This window comes from Orcinus orca, chromosome 4 (genome assembly GCF_937001465.1).
Source record: "Orcinus orca chromosome 4, mOrcOrc1.1, whole genome shotgun sequence".
NCBI lineage: Eukaryota > Metazoa > Chordata > Mammalia > Artiodactyla > Delphinidae > Orcinus > Orcinus orca.
Window position 1 is genome coordinate 78,972,874 of NC_064562.1, and position 15,633 is coordinate 78,988,506.

At 37.5% G+C, this 15,633-nt stretch overlaps 1 protein-coding gene across 14 annotated transcripts in view; it reads right to left on the bottom strand.

Annotated features, from left to right (window-relative positions):
• Positions 1-15,633, bottom strand: part of THEGL (theg spermatid protein like) — a 101,566-nt gene that overhangs the window by 68,923 nt on the left and 17,010 nt on the right. For all 14 annotated transcript variants that reach the window (XM_049709322.1, XM_049709315.1, XM_049709317.1 and 11 more), the window contains exons 2-4: positions 15,504-15,534; positions 4,331-4,396; positions 2,070-2,198 (exon numbers count right to left, since the gene is read on the bottom strand). In XM_049709322.1, the coding sequence (XP_049565279.1) occupies positions 2,070-2,198; positions 4,331-4,396; positions 15,504-15,534 (226 nt within the window). The remainder of the gene's footprint in view (positions 1-2,069; positions 2,199-4,330; positions 4,397-15,503; positions 15,535-15,633) is intronic.

A 15,633-nucleotide genomic window follows, 5' to 3' on the forward strand; every position in this document is an offset into this window, starting at 1 on the left:
ATCTTATGGTGGTTATGAAGATTAAATAAGAGAATATAAGTCATTTAATTAAGTTACAAAGCACTATTCAAATAAAATTTTATTAACTAACTTGTATATTAATTCTAAGTTTCATGTGTACATATCTTTTCTGCTTATAGATACTGTATATTAATAGAATGTATAGCTGCTGCCTTTAGGTGCTTCTCCTGTCTTGTAGTCATTTACACACCCAAGTCTCACCATTCCATCAATGTAGCAGGTACTCAAATATTATTTTAATATAGAGTACTCTGCATTTTTCTCATTGTAAAAGAGATAAATATTCATTATAGAAACTTTGTAAGAGCAAGTTTAAGAGAGAAAAACAAAAAGCATATATTATCCTGCCATTCAGAGACAACAATACTTTGGAAAAATATTTCCTGACTCATACACTCAATACTTATTGAGCACCAGGCACTGTTAGGCACTAAGGAGAGAGCAGAAAGTAAGACAGACACAAAATCACTGCTTTCTTGGAGCTTCTTCTCTATGTTGGGAGGAGAATAGCAAAAATTCGGTAGATAGTTGTGATAAGTGCTATGAAGGGCACTGGCTATGCAACAGAGATAGAGGCTTTCCGAGTAGGTTTGTGAGGAGGTGGAATGTTATGTGGAGAAGAGCAGTCAGGAAAGTCCCTCTGAAAAGCTGAGACCTATGCTGAGACCTAAGGACCAGAAAGTCTTAGTCATTGTAAGCATTGCAGGCAGAGGGAGAAATATGAATAAGGTCTTGAGATGGTAAAGATCATGACATGTTTGATGAATAAACATTATTAAAAATAAAAAGAGGATCATATCATAATACAGTTTTCTATTTAATTTTTTTCACTTAATATTATAGCATAAGCATTTCCCACATATAAAAAAAGCAGCAAACATATAAAAGCAGCAAATTATTACCAATAATGAGAAAAATCAATCCCTAGAAACAGACCCACAAATGACATAGTATAGAATTAGTAGGCAAGGAGATTAAAAAATTGAGCAAGTAGAGATAAGATATAAAAAATACCCAAATTGAACTTCTAGTGATAAAAACTATGACACATGAAATAAAAATTACCCTGGATAGGATTCATAGTATATTATATACTACAGAGAAAATGGCTAGTGGAAACACAGAGAGAAATAAAACAGAAAGAGAGGGAAAGAGAACAGATTCAATGAGCTGTAGGACAAATCCAAGCAGCCTAATGTGTAATTGGAGCCCACAGAGAAGAAGTAATAAATACCAATTCTATACATTTTCCGATTGATTCTATGAGGACAGCATTGCCATAAACAAAGACATTACAAAAAACAAAGATATTACAAGAAAACTACAGACCAATATCCCTCATGAACACAGATGCAAAAATTCTAAAATTTTATTGGAACACAGGCATTCTCGGTTTACATATGTCTGTACCTGCTTTCCCAGAGTTGAGTAGTTGCTGCAGATATTTAATGGCCAACTTTATATCTGGTCCCTTCCAGAAAAAGTTTGCTGACTTTTGACTAAAGTTGTATATTGAAAGAGGAGAGAAATGGCTACCTCAATTATCATGGAAACCAAATTTCAGATAAATAATAGCATCTTCACTTTTTTCTTTACTTTAAACTCCCTCACTGCCTGTACCCATCTTCCCTACACCTCACCATCTTTCCTCAAAGAGCCAACCAGCAGAAAGTCCAGTCATTCAACAAACATGCACCAAAAACAAATTTGCAATGGGCGTCAAAAGTCTTAACATTATTACCTTTAGATGCCCTAATTAACTTACGGTAACCATGCCCATGGGTGGTATACAAAATTCACAGTTTCATGCACAAATAAGTTCACCCACAACAGTGTTATATATGGTACATATCCTTGCATACTACCTTATTTTATTAAAAAATCAAAATTGTGATAAGCCAAGACACTATAAAATATAATACAAGTCTGCAACAGCTAAATATTAGATGTTGCTCTGGAAAAGTTTTACTGTAGCATCAGATTGGAAACAGATATAGAATCCCTAATCCCCAATAAATTTGTGTTCCTGATAACACACAAATACTAACCTGTTAGGTACATATTCGTGGGACACTTCCTTAGGCTGGGCAAGGTTCTCAAGTCTTTTGGTCAGTTGAGCTTTCAAAGCATTCCGGGAAACAGGGCGAATAGGATCTTGATTTCCCCAAAACAGTTTTCTGTTAAAAAGCAGAAAAATATAATGGTAAGAAATTCACTGCTAATTGGCATCTTAGAAATGGCTCTTGATGTCTTCTCTACTAATTTTACTTCACTTCAAGAACTATCTCTATTACAAAATTTTACAGTTTCCAGACATCAGAAGCTGAATAAACTACTTATGGAAGTAAGAACAAGACTGTTGTATCTACTGTCTTAAAAGATGCTGACCAAAAATGAACCTATTAGAGATAGTTCTATTTCTGCCAACATGTAATTAACACTGTAATTTATAGTCAGGTCAGCAAAAAATGGGCATGCCACTTATCTACACTGTGCTCCCAGTTTGGGTAAAGCACTGTACCAGGTGGTCAGACCTAATCAACTCCCAAAGGCCCCACCTCCAAATACCATCACACTGGGGGTTGGGATTTCAACATATAAATTTTAAGGGGACATAAACATTCAGTCTATATCATCTGATAAAATACTGGTATTCAAAATATACAAAGAACTCTTAAAATTCAACAATAAGAAAACAACCCGATCAGTGGGCAAAAGATCTGAATAGACACTTTACAAAAGACAATATACAGATGGCAAATAAGCATATGTAATAGGCTCATCATCATGTCATTACGGAATTGCAAATTAAAATAATAAGATAGCACTACACACCTATTAGAAGGGCTAAAATATAAACCACTGATGACACTGTGGAGCAACAGGAACTTTCATTCATTGCTGGTGGGAATGGTGCAGACATGCTGGAAGACAGTTTCGTAGTTTCTGACAAAGCTAAGATCATATTCTTACCATATGATCCAGTAATTGCACTCCTAGGTATTTATCCAAATGAGGTGAAAACTTGTATCTACACAAAACCTGCATATGAATATTTATAGCAACTTTATTCAAAACTGCCAAAAATCAGAACCAACCAACATGTCCTTCAGTAGGTGAACAGATAAACTATGGTACATCCAGACTACAGAATATTACTCAATGCTAAAAAGAAATTGCTACTGAAATGAAAGCCATGGAGGAACCCTAAATGCATATTTCTAAGTGAAAGAAGCCTGTCTGAAAAATTTACACATTGTACAATTCCAACATTATATGGCAATCTGGAAAATGTAAAACTATAGATATAGTTAAAAGATCAGTGGTCACCAGGGGTCTGAAGAAGAGGGAGAGAGGGAAGGGATCTATAAGTGGAGCACAGGTAATTTTTAGGGCACTGAAACTATTCTGTATAATAATGTAGTAATGAATATATGACATTATGCATTTGTCAAGACCCATAGAACTGTACAACACAAAAAGTGAACCCTAATGTAAACTACAGACTTTTGTGAATAATAATGTGTCAATATTCATTCATTAATTGTAACAAGTATATCACATTAATGCAAGATAATAATGTTAATAACAGGGGAAACTAGTGGGTGGTAATATAGAAACTTTCTCTGTACTTCTGTTGAGTTTTTCTGTAAATCTAAAACTGCTTTAAAAAATAAAATCTATTAATTTAAAAAATAAAAAAGCAATAGGAGATCAGAAAAAAGAAAAAAAAAAAAATCAGGCTTCACTCGGGAGCCAAAAAAGAAAAGGGGGAGTCCTGTGACCAAAAGTGGAAAGACAGTGGGTCCAGCCTGCTGGAAATCTAGAACACAGATATGCTCTAGGCAGGGGCTTCGAGACAGCAGGACCAGCTGTTAGAAGCAACAAAGTTGAACTTGGAGGATAGACACAAGTGTTTCACGTGAGTGTGGAATAATGCCCTGGGACAGCCGTTGGAATCATCTGGGGAGCTTTTCTCTCTGTGTTTTCACTAGCCATCAGCGTATTGGAATCATCTGGGGAGCTTTTAACACTCCTGAAGCCTATGCTGCACCCTAGGCCAAATGAGTCAGGATTTCTGGGAACAGGACTCAAGCATCAGTCAGTTTTAAAATTTTCCAGGTGATTCCAGTGTGCAGTCAAATTTGAGAATCAATGACCTAGGGTTTGCCTTCTATGTGTTGACTCAACTGAGGTGAAAATATTGATTCAGTGGATCCAGTTAGTGGACAGGTAAGAATAATACTTACCTACTTAATGTAAGGAATACATCATCACACACAAGACTACATAATATTTATTGCCTTACCTATCTGGGGCTCCCCATTGTTTCTTAGGCCTAGAAAGATCTTGAATTCTCTTCCTAGAAAAAGAACTAACAAATACCAGCTGATTAATTCAAAGAGAATGTTTAACAAATATGATTACATTAGATGACTCCTACTCAAACAAATCTCATTAGAGGAAGAAAGAAAAACCAATGTCTTATTTAATGTGATTTTTTTTAATTTTCTTTTTTTTTATGTAGCAGGTTCTTATTAGTTATCCATTTTATACATATTAGTGTATATATATATCAATCCCAATATCAATGCCACTTTCCCCCCTTGGTGTCCATAAGTTTGTTCTCTGCATCTGTGTCTCAATTTCTGCCCTGCAAATCAGTTCATCTGTACCATTTTTCTAGGTTCCACATATATGCGTTAATATACGACATTTGTTTTTCTCTTTTGGACTTACTTCACTCTGAATGACACTCTCTAGATTCATTCAAGTCTCTAAAAATGACCCAATTTTGTTCCTTTTTATGGCTGAGTAATATTCCATTGTATGTATGTACCACCTCTTCTTTATCCATTCATCTGTCGATGGGCATTTACGTTGCTTCCATGACCTGGCTATTGTAAATAGTGTTGCAATGAACATTGTGGTGCATGACTCTTTTTGAAGCATGGCTTTCTCTGGGTATATGCCCAGTAGTGAGATTGCTGGGTCATATGGTAATTCTATTTTTAGTTTTTTAAGGATCCTCCATATTGTCCTCCATAGTGGCTGTATAAATTTACATTCCCACCAACAGTGTAAGAGGGTTCCCTTTCCTCCACACCCTCTCCAGCATTTGTTTGTAGATTTTCTGATGATGCCCATTCTAACTGGTGTGAGGTGATACCTCATTGTAGTTTTGATTTGCATTTCTCTAAAATTAGTGATGTTGAACAGCTTTTCATGTGCTTCTTGGCCATCTGTGTGTCTTCTTTGGAGAAATGTCTATCTAGTTCTTCTGCCCATTTTGGGATTGGGTTGTTTTTTTTTTAATATTGAGCTGCATGAGCTGTTTATATATTTTCGAGATTAATCCTTTGTCTGTTGATTCATTTGCAAATATTTTCTGCCATTCTGAGGGTTGTCTTTTCATCTTGGTTGTAGTTTCCTTTGCTGTGCAAAAGCTTTTAAGTTTCAGTAGGTCCCATTTGTTTATTTTTATTTCCATTACTCTAGAAGGTGGATCAAAAAAAGATCTTGCTATGATTTACATCAAAGAGTGTTCTTCCTGGGCTTCCCTGGTGGTGCAGTGGTTAAGAGTCTGCCTGCCAATGCAGAGGACATGGGTTCGTGCCCCGGTCTGGGAGGATCCCACATGCTGTGGAGTGGTTGGGCCCGTGAGCCATGGCCGCCAAGCCTGCGTGTCCGGAGCCTGTGCTTTGCAACGGGAGAGGCCACAACAGTAAGAGGCCTGTGTACCGCAAAAAAAAAAAAAAAAAAAAAAAAACCCAGTATTCTTCCTATGTTTTCCTCTAAGAGTTTTACAGTGTCCAATCTTACAATTAGATCTCTAATCCATTTTGAGTTTACTTTTGTGTATGGTGTTTGGGAGTGTTCTAATTTCATTCTTCTACATGTAGCTGTCCAGTTTTACCACCACCACTTATTGAAGAGACTGTCTTTTCTCCATTGTATATCCTTGCCTCCTTTATCATAGATTAGTTGACCACAGGTGCATGGGTTTATCTCTGGGCTTTCTATCCTGTTCCATTGATCTATATCTCTGTTTTTGTGCCAGTACCATATTGTCTTGATTACTGTAGCTTTGTAGTATAGTCTGAAGTCAGGGAGTCTGATTCCTCCAGCTCCGTTTTTTTCCCTCAAGACTGCTTTGACTATTTGGGGTCTTTTGTGTCTCCATAAAAATTTTAAGATTTTTTTGTTCCAGTTCTGTAAAAAATGCCATTGGTAATTTCATAGAGATTGCAGTGAATCTGTAGATTGCTTTGGGCAGTATAGTCATTTTCACAATATTGATTGCTCCAATCCAAGAACATGGTATATCTCTCCATCTGTTTGTATCACCTTTAATTTCTTTCAGCAGTGTCTTATAGTTTTCTGCATACAGGTCTTTTGTCTCCCTAGGTAGGTTTATTCCTAGGTATTTTATTCTTTTTGTTGCAGTGGTAAATGGGAGTGTTTCCTTCATATCCCTTTCAGATTTTTCATCATTAGCGTATAGGAATGCAAGAGATTTCTGTGCATTAATTTTGTACCCTGCAACTTCACCAAATTCATTGATTAGCTCTAGTAGTTTTCTGGTGGCATCTCTAGGATTCTCTATGTATAGTATAATAAAATCTGCAAACAGTGACAGTTTTATTTCTTCTTTTCCAATTTGTATTCCTTTTATTTCTTTTTCTTCTCTGACTGCTGTGGCTAGGACTTCCAAAACTATGTTGAATAATAGTGGTGAGAGTGGACATCCTTGTCTTGTTCTGATCTTAGAGGAAATGCTTTCAGTTTTTCACCATTGAGAATGATGTTTGCTGTGGGTTAGTCGTATATGGCCTTTATTATGTTGAGGTAGGTTCCCTCTATGCCCACTTTCTGGAGAGTTTTTATCATAAATGGGTGTTGAATTTTGTCAAAAGCTTTTTCTGCATCTATTAAGATGACCATATGGTTTTTATCCTTCAATTTGTTAATATGGTGTATTACATTGATTTGTGTATATTGAAGAATCCTTGCATGCCTGGGATAAATCCCACTTTATCATGGTGTACAATCTTTTTCATGTGTTGTTGGATTCTGTTTGCTAGTATTTTGTTGAGGATTTTTGCATCTATATTCATGAGTGATACTGGTCTGTAATTCTCTTTTTTTGTAGTATCTTTGTATGGTTTTGCTATCAGGGTGATGGTGGCCTCATAGAATGAGATTGGGAGTGTTCCTTCCTCTGCAATTTTTTGGAAGAGTATGAGAAGGATGGGTGTTAGCTCTTCTCTAAATGTTTGATAGAATTCACCTGTGAAGCCATCTGGTCCTGGACTTTTGTTTGTTGGAAGATTTTTAATCACGGTTTCAATTTCATTACTTGTGATTGGTCTGTTCATATTTTCTATTTCTTCCTGGTTCAGCCTTGGAAGGTTATACCTGTCTAAGAATTTGTCCATTTCTTCTAGGTTGTCCATTTTATTGGCATAGAGTTACTTGTAGTAGTCTCTTAGGATGCTTTGTATTTCTGTGGTGTCTGTTGTAACTTCTCCTTTTTCATTTCTAATTTTATTGATTTGAGTCCTCTCCTTCTTCTTGATCAGTCTGGCTAAAGGTTTATCAATTTTGTTTATCTTCTCAAAGAACCCATTTTTAGTTTTATTGATCTTTGCTATTGTTTTCTTTGTTTCTATTTCATTTATTTCGCCTCTGATCTTTATGATTTCTTTCATTCTACTAACTTTGGGTTTTGTGTGTTCTTTCTCTAGTTCCTTTAGGTGTAAGGTTAGATTGTTTATTTGAGATTTTTCTTGTTTCTTGAGGTAGGCTTGTATAGCTATAAACTTCCCTCTTACAACTGCTTTTGCTGCATCGCACAGGTTTTGGATCATCGTGTTTTCATTGTAATTTGTCTCTAGGTATTTTTTTACTTCCTCTTTGATTTCTTCAGTGATCTCTTGGTTATTTGGTAACATATTGCTTAGCCTCCACGTGTTTGTGTTTTTTACGTTTTTTTCCCTGTAATTCATTTCTAATCTCATAGCGTTGTGGTCAGAAAAGATGCTTGATATGATTTCAATTTTCTTAAATTTACTGAGGCTTGATTTGTGACCCAAGATGTGATCTATCCTGGAGAATGTTCCATGCGCACTTGAGAAGAAAGTGTAATCTGCTGTTTTTGGATGGAATGTCCTATAAATATCAATTAAATCTATCTGGTCTATTGTGTCATTTAAAGCTTCTGTTTCCTTAGTATTTCTGTTTGGATGATCTGTTCATTGGTGTAAGTGAGGTGTTAAAGTCCCCCACTATACTGTGTTACTGTCTATATCCTCTTTTATAGCTGTTAGCAGTTGCCTTATGTATTGAGGTGGTCCTATGTTGGGTGCATATATATTTATAATTGTTATATCTTCTTCTTGGGTTGATCCCTTGATGATTACGTGGTGTCCTTCCTTGTCTCTTGTAACATTCTTTATTTTAAAGTCTATTTTATCTGATATGAGTATTGCTACTCCAGCTTTCTTTTGATTTCCATTTGCATGGAATATCTTTTTCCACCCCCTCACTTTCAGTCTGTATGTGTCCCTAGGTCTGAAGTGGGTCTCTTGTAGACAGCATATATGAGTCTTGTTTTTGTATCCATTCAGTGAGCCTGTGTCTTTTGGTTGGAGCATTTAATCCGTTTATGTTTAAGGTAATTATTGATATGTATGTTCCTGTTACCATTTTTTAAATTGTTTTGCATTTGTTTTTGTAGGTCCTTTTCTTCTCTTGTGTTTCCCACTTACAGAAGTTCCTTTAGCATTTGTTGTAGAGCTGGTTTGGTGGTGCTGAATTCTCTTAGTTTTTGCTTGTCTGTAAAGCTTTTGATTTCTCCCTCGAATCTGAATGAGATCCTTGTTGGGTAGAGTAATCTTGGTTGTAGGGTGTTCCCTTTCATCACTTTAAATATGTCATGCCACTCCCTTCTGGCTTGTAGAGTTTCTGCTGAGAAACCAGTTGTTAACCTTATGGGAGTTCCCTTGTATGTTATTTGTCGTTTTTCCCTTGCTGCTTTCAATAATGTCTTTAATTTTTGCCATTTTGATTACTATGTTTCTTGGCGTGTTTCTCCTTGGCTTTATCCTGTATCAGACTCACTGCACTTCCTGGACTTGGGTGGCTATTTCCTTTCCCATGTTAGGGACGTTTTCTACTATACTCTCTTCAAATATTTTCTTGTGTCTTTTTTCTCTCGCTTCTCCTTCTGGGACCCCTATCATGTGAATGTTGTTACGTTTAATGTTGTCCCAGAGGTCTCCTAGGCTGTCTTCATTTCTTTTCATTCTTTTTTCTTTATTCTGTTCCACGGCAGTGAATTCCACCATTCTGTCTTCCAGGTCACTTATCCATTCTTCTGCCTCTGTTATCCTGCTATTGATTCCTTCTAGTGTATTTTTCATTTCAGTTATTGTATTGTTCATCCCTGTTTGTTCTTTAATTCTTCTAGGTCTCTGTTAAACATTTCTTGCATCTTCTCGATCTTTGCCTCCATTCTTTTTCTGAGGTCCTGGATCATCTTCACTATCATTATTCTGAATTCTTTTTCTGGAAGGTTGCCTATCTCCACTTCATTTAGTTGTTTTTCTGGGGTTTTATCTTGTTCCTTCATCTGGTACATAGCCATCTGCCTTTTTATCTTGTCTATCTCTCTGTGAATGTGGTTTTTGTTCCACAGGCTGCAGGATTGTAGTTCTTCTTACTTCTGCTGTCTGCTCTCTGGTGGATGAAGCTATCTAAGAGGCTTGAGCAAGTTTCCTGATGGGAGGGCCTGGTCACCACTGTATTCTTCTTATTGGGCCACAGAACCACATCAATTTATTTGATTCAAAGTAGATACTTTGTCCTAGAGTCTGTAGGCACCATCCTCAAAAAGAATTATATCTGAGCTGCTGCTTCAGCTGTGCCTTCGGTAGGTTGTTCCATCATTCAGTGAGGCCAGCAGCTTCTCCAAAGTCCGCAACTCCACACTCCAGAGGCCCTCCTTTCCACATGCTCTATTTTATGTGATTTGAAGAGTGCTAAAAAGTGCAAAGTATTCAAAAATATTGTGGACCCAAAATACTCACTTCTAAAATCATTAAAAATACAGTACATAATAAAACAAAGATAATATATATACAATATAACCAAGAGCATATTGCCTCCAGAAGAACCCAGGTAAAATGCACACTTAATGGCAAACTCCCACAATTTTCATATTAAGTAATTTAAGTAATTTTGTAAATGGCTTGATGGCATTGGATTCTGAAGAGACTGTATAGATAAATTTCAGACAGAATATCTGGCTTTGAGAAAACTATGAAACAGGCAAAATATACACTGGGTACTGCTCATCCCCTGTTCTGCCCTACTCTGCTCCCTTGGACCTTCCCTGACTATTCTGAATCCACTGATAGCAGACACAGTTTGTGCTCCCCAAGTATCCATGTGATCCTTTACATTTCCCAGCCTCCTTTGCGGTTGTTTGAAGCCATGTGACCACTTATGTCTACGTTTAGCAGAAGTGTTGGGTATCACTCCAGGGCAATGCACTTAAGAACTAGTTTCCTGGCGGGGGGGATGGGGAGGGATAAATTGGGAGACTGGGATTGACATATATACACTACTATATATAAAATAGATAACTAATAAGAACCTACTGTATAGCACAGGGAACTCTACTCAATACTCTGTAATGACCTATATGGGGAAAGAATCTTAAAAAAAAAAAGAGTTGATATGTGTATATGTATAAGTGATTCACTTTGCTATACAGCAGAAACTAACACAACATTGTAAATCAACCATACTTCAATAAAAATTTTTTTATAAAAGAGAGAGAACTAGTGTCCTCCTCCTCCCTCTCTCTTTTCCTGTTGCAGTGACCCTAGAAACTACATATTCTGTACAGCACAGCCAGCTAACTCACACTGGATCGTGACATGAGGGGTAAATACACTTTTATTGCATCTAGTCATTGAGAGTTTTGTACCTTGTTTGTTACTGCAGCATTGCCTATCCTATGCAGACTAATACACCACATATTTTACTATAGCTCATGTTATAATTATTTATGTACTTGCTTGGAGTTTGAAGGACCCAATAAATAACAACGCTTTTTGCCTACCACAATTAGTAACTAACTGAAAAATAGGCACAGAAGTCAGACAAGTAGAAAAAAAATACTTCCTCTGTTATTGATAAGATGATATTGAAGAGAGTCCTGCAGATCCCTGACATCCCTGTATTGAACTTGTCCCCCAAGGCTGCAAGCCTCCCCCTTCAGAGGCTAAGTTTGCTATGTGACAGAAAGCAGATCACAAAGATCATTCAGTGTAGATAAGCAGGTCCCAGAGAGAGAGGACCCAGAAGTGACCAGTTCTCTCTCCCAATCCCATCAAACAAATGTCACTTCTACCCCCTGGGGGGTCTAATTATGGGATAAGGAAAGAGGCCAGAAATACTCAAGGAAAGTGCTTCTATGTACAAAAAGGCAGGTGAGAGGAAAAGCATTCTCCCTAACACTTGCCTGAGCTCTCTAATAGGCTCTAAACTCTTTATGTTAAAATAAGCTCTGGCCCTGCCTGGTGTCAGGTAGGATTCGGGCAAACCCTTACATGAAGTCTTCCTAATTAAATGGTGATTGATGCATCATGAAGCTCCTTTTAAAAAGTGGGAGGAGGCAAGGGGGGATTAACAGGAACTCCCGAGGCTGTACAGTCACAAAACTGGGCCATCCATCCTGAAGATCAAGCTGAAATCTTTCAATCAGTTTATCTATTTCCATGTTACTCTCTGTTTAATTCAACAACTTTTGTTGTCCCTCAGCCTTTAGTAATGACTTATTTGCCCCTTAATGCCTTGCCTTAGCTGTGCTAGCAGAGAAATGCAAGTCAGGATTCTAGGCACGCATCCAGGCCACAGCATTAACAATGGAACATTTCCCCTGAGGCCAGTGTGATGGTGGCAGCACTCAATCTTAGAAACACGGAACGTTTGATCCAACCATTTTTCTCATGTAAGAGATTATTATTCCAGTACCAACAATGGATATTCTGTGTTTTCTTATTTTTAAATGAAGTGCTATTTTCTTACCCCGGAGCAAGTTACTTAATTCTCTCAGCTTTCATTCATCTGTTCAACAAATATTTATTGAGCACTTACTATGTAACAAGTAGTGTTCTAGGACTGAGAGTATATAGGGGAACAAAACAGACAAAATCTTTGCCCTCAAGTCAGGGCGGAAAGACAATAATGAAAAAATAAATACACAGTATATAAGATGTCAATAAGAGCTACAAAGAAAAATAAAGTCAGTAAGGGGATGAGGAGTATGTAGAGGGGAACGGGGTTGCAATTTTAAATAGGGTGGTCAAAGAAGGCATCACTGAACAAGGATAAGGTATATAAACTTTTCAAGAAAAGATCATCCCATTGAAGCAGTGATAGTAAGTGCAAACACCCTGGGGCAGAAGCATGCCTATATGTCTGAAAAATAACAGGAGGCCAGTGCAGTTAGCCTCATTTGTAAATAAAAATAACTATATCCATCTTGGAGGGTTATGTACCTAGCACATTCTAACCATGGAGTGAGTACTCAATAAATGTTAGTTCCTTTTTCCTTTCTCATTCACAGCACCTAGTATGATACCTTGCATGTATAATAGTAAATGCTCAGTAAATGCTAATTGAATTGAATTGAATTGGTATTTAATTGTTTAAAATATAAATTGAGTTTAAGCATCTTATAAGGGAAAATCATGGAACCATCAGTAAACCAGATAAAGTAATACATTTAAGATTGTTTAAACTGTGTTATCACTCAAAGAATTTGCTAGGTAAAATACAGGTTTGAAGGCAGTAAGAACAGTATACTGCTTCTACACCCTTTTCCCCCAGTGTCATATTCTGGACTCTTCTAACTACCCCCTTTCCTATTGCAACTAACCTAATCTGCATTTTGTCCCTCAGGACTACTCTGATGCTTACCTCAAGGGTTCCCAGCCTAAAGTTCCCCAAACCTTAGGAGATCTATGAAGACAATAATGGGAGTCCACAACCTTCAGAACATCTCAGAAAATCAAATGGACTCTGACACCACCCACTAACAGGCTGTTGAGGCTCCCCAAAACACCAAATTTGTTTCTGAACTATATCAACTCCATACATTACTTCAGGCGGATAGAAGACTCTGTTTAGTACTTTTGCATGTCCTTAATTTTTTTTAAAGTTAACAAATATAATGAACAATAACAACAAAAAATATTTCCAAACATGAAATCGTGGTGGTGGATTGAGATAACCAAAAGATCCTTTCGTGGTGAAAGTTTGAGATCTGCTATGTAATTGATACAATGCAATCCCTAAGACATGTTACTGTCAGGAAACAATGAAGACACTGTCCATTGCCAGAAGGAAAAAAAAAACCCAAAAAACTACACCCTTACTCAATAAAACAATGGTTTTGACATGCAGGTACTGTTTGAGCCCTGCTGAGACAGCCTGAGCCAACTCCAGGGGAGGTGGCTTGGTAGAGGAAAACAGCAAGCCTTAGTGCAGACAGAACATTTTATTATATATTAATCTTTGCAAGCAAGTCAGCTTCTGGCTCCCATCATCACCTCCAAGCCAAGATTTCCCTCCCTACCTTTTCTTCATCAGCTAAACAATATTCTTTTAATGTACCATTTTACACAAGACAGTTGACAGTTTCCTCGTTTATTCCTATAGATACTTAAATTGGATTGTTACTTCTATTGGAAATTATCTCATTAACATCTGCTAATCCTATGTGGAGGTCTGATTAATATCTCTCCTTTTCATTCACTTATTGTGTATTATGTCACCATAGCTACATCTGCAACCTACATCTCTTCATCTTAAGGCAGGCTTCCCTTCTCTCTCAGGTATTATATTACCTCACAATGTCTAGTCGTGATCCTGTGCAGAAACAAGAAAATGTGGTCGAAGGATTTTAACTCTTGAAGGCAAATTTTTTTTTTAATAAGGATTCCCTTGCTGTTCCATGTCTTCATTGATAATTAGTCTCCTATAGTTTGACAATAGCTAAGAAAGTTTTGGAAATCCTTACCTTAGGTGCAGAGCAATAAATATATGTTTATATAGCAACAATTATGGAAATGATTTCAGGTCTGAATTGATTGGGTAACTCAAATAATTCTCTCTGTCAGTCAAAATGCTCTTTTACACTTGACTATTTTGCTTATATTCAGAAAATATTTTCTTTTATAACAATCAGGTACAGCACATTTGTTTAACAAGGTTGTTTGAGAGGACTGGGACAGGGATAGAAAATGGAGATAGAACAATTTTCTCACAGAATCAAACCAAATTAAGCAATAAAACAAAAGCAACAAGTAGTATAACAGTAAAAACAAAGACATTTTAAAAACACTCTCTTGGGCTTCCCTGGTGGCACAGTGGTCGAGAGTCTGCCTGCTGATGCAGGGGACACGGGTTCGTGCCCCGTTCTGGGAAGATCCCACATGCCGTGGAGTGGCTGGGCCCGTGAGCCATGGCCGCTGAGCCTGAGCGTCCGGAGCCTGTGCTCCGCAACGGGAGAGGCCACAACAGTGAGAGGCCTGCGTAACGCAAAAAAATAAAATAAAATAAAATAAAATAAAATCTGATATTATTTACTTCTCATCTATATGAGCCATTGATATGAACCCTTGGTATTTTCTCTTTAATGATTCTATTCTGTTACCTCTTCTAAGTATATCTTAGCCAAACCAAGAGTATGCATCTGTTTTCAGGAGGCATGTAGTTTATACACTGTATGTACACACATACACACATTTTTTTTTCATAGAGGTCACTTTCTTGAAATTTCATTAACTACTGAATTTGAATTAGAGGCAAGAGGAGACTGGGATACATTAACTTGGAGCTTCACAAAATCTATGACATGAGATTGTCAGTGCAGAATCCCAAGTCCCTTAAAGGTTCAGCCCTATTATGTGACACACATAGCATGGAGCAAACAAGTAAGCACTGAGTGAATATAAGAAGAGTTCTCCTAAATCTTCATTTTAATCACTTCACCTCTCTTCTTTCCTTTTTCCCACAGGAATTACCATGAGAAAAGGGCTTATGACAAAGGGAAAGCATAGGAATCTTCTCAAAACCCCCAAGACAGGGCTTCCCTGGTGGCGCAGTGGTTGAGAGTCCACCTGCCAATGCAGGGGACACGGGTTCGTGCCCCGGTCCGGGAAGATCCCACATGCCGCGGAGTGGCTGGGCCCGTGAGCCATGGCCGCTGAGCCTGCGCGTCCGGAGCCTGTGCTCCGCAACGGGAGAGGCCACAGCTGTGAGAGGCCCGCGTACCGCAAAAAAAACAAACAAACAAACAAACAAAAAAAACCCCCCAAGACAGGCTTTCACCTCAAATGCCCCAGATTGAGTGCCCCATTCAGCTAGTAAAGTCTGGGAAAATGGTACTATATCTATAGTCTTACCATTTCCTTACAAAGTCACAGGGACTAGGATCTGCAAAAAGAAAAGTAAAAGCAAAAATTAGATTCAGTAAGAATCAAATATATGATAAAAACAGCCATCACAAATCAATAAACAAAGGAGCTAGGAAAA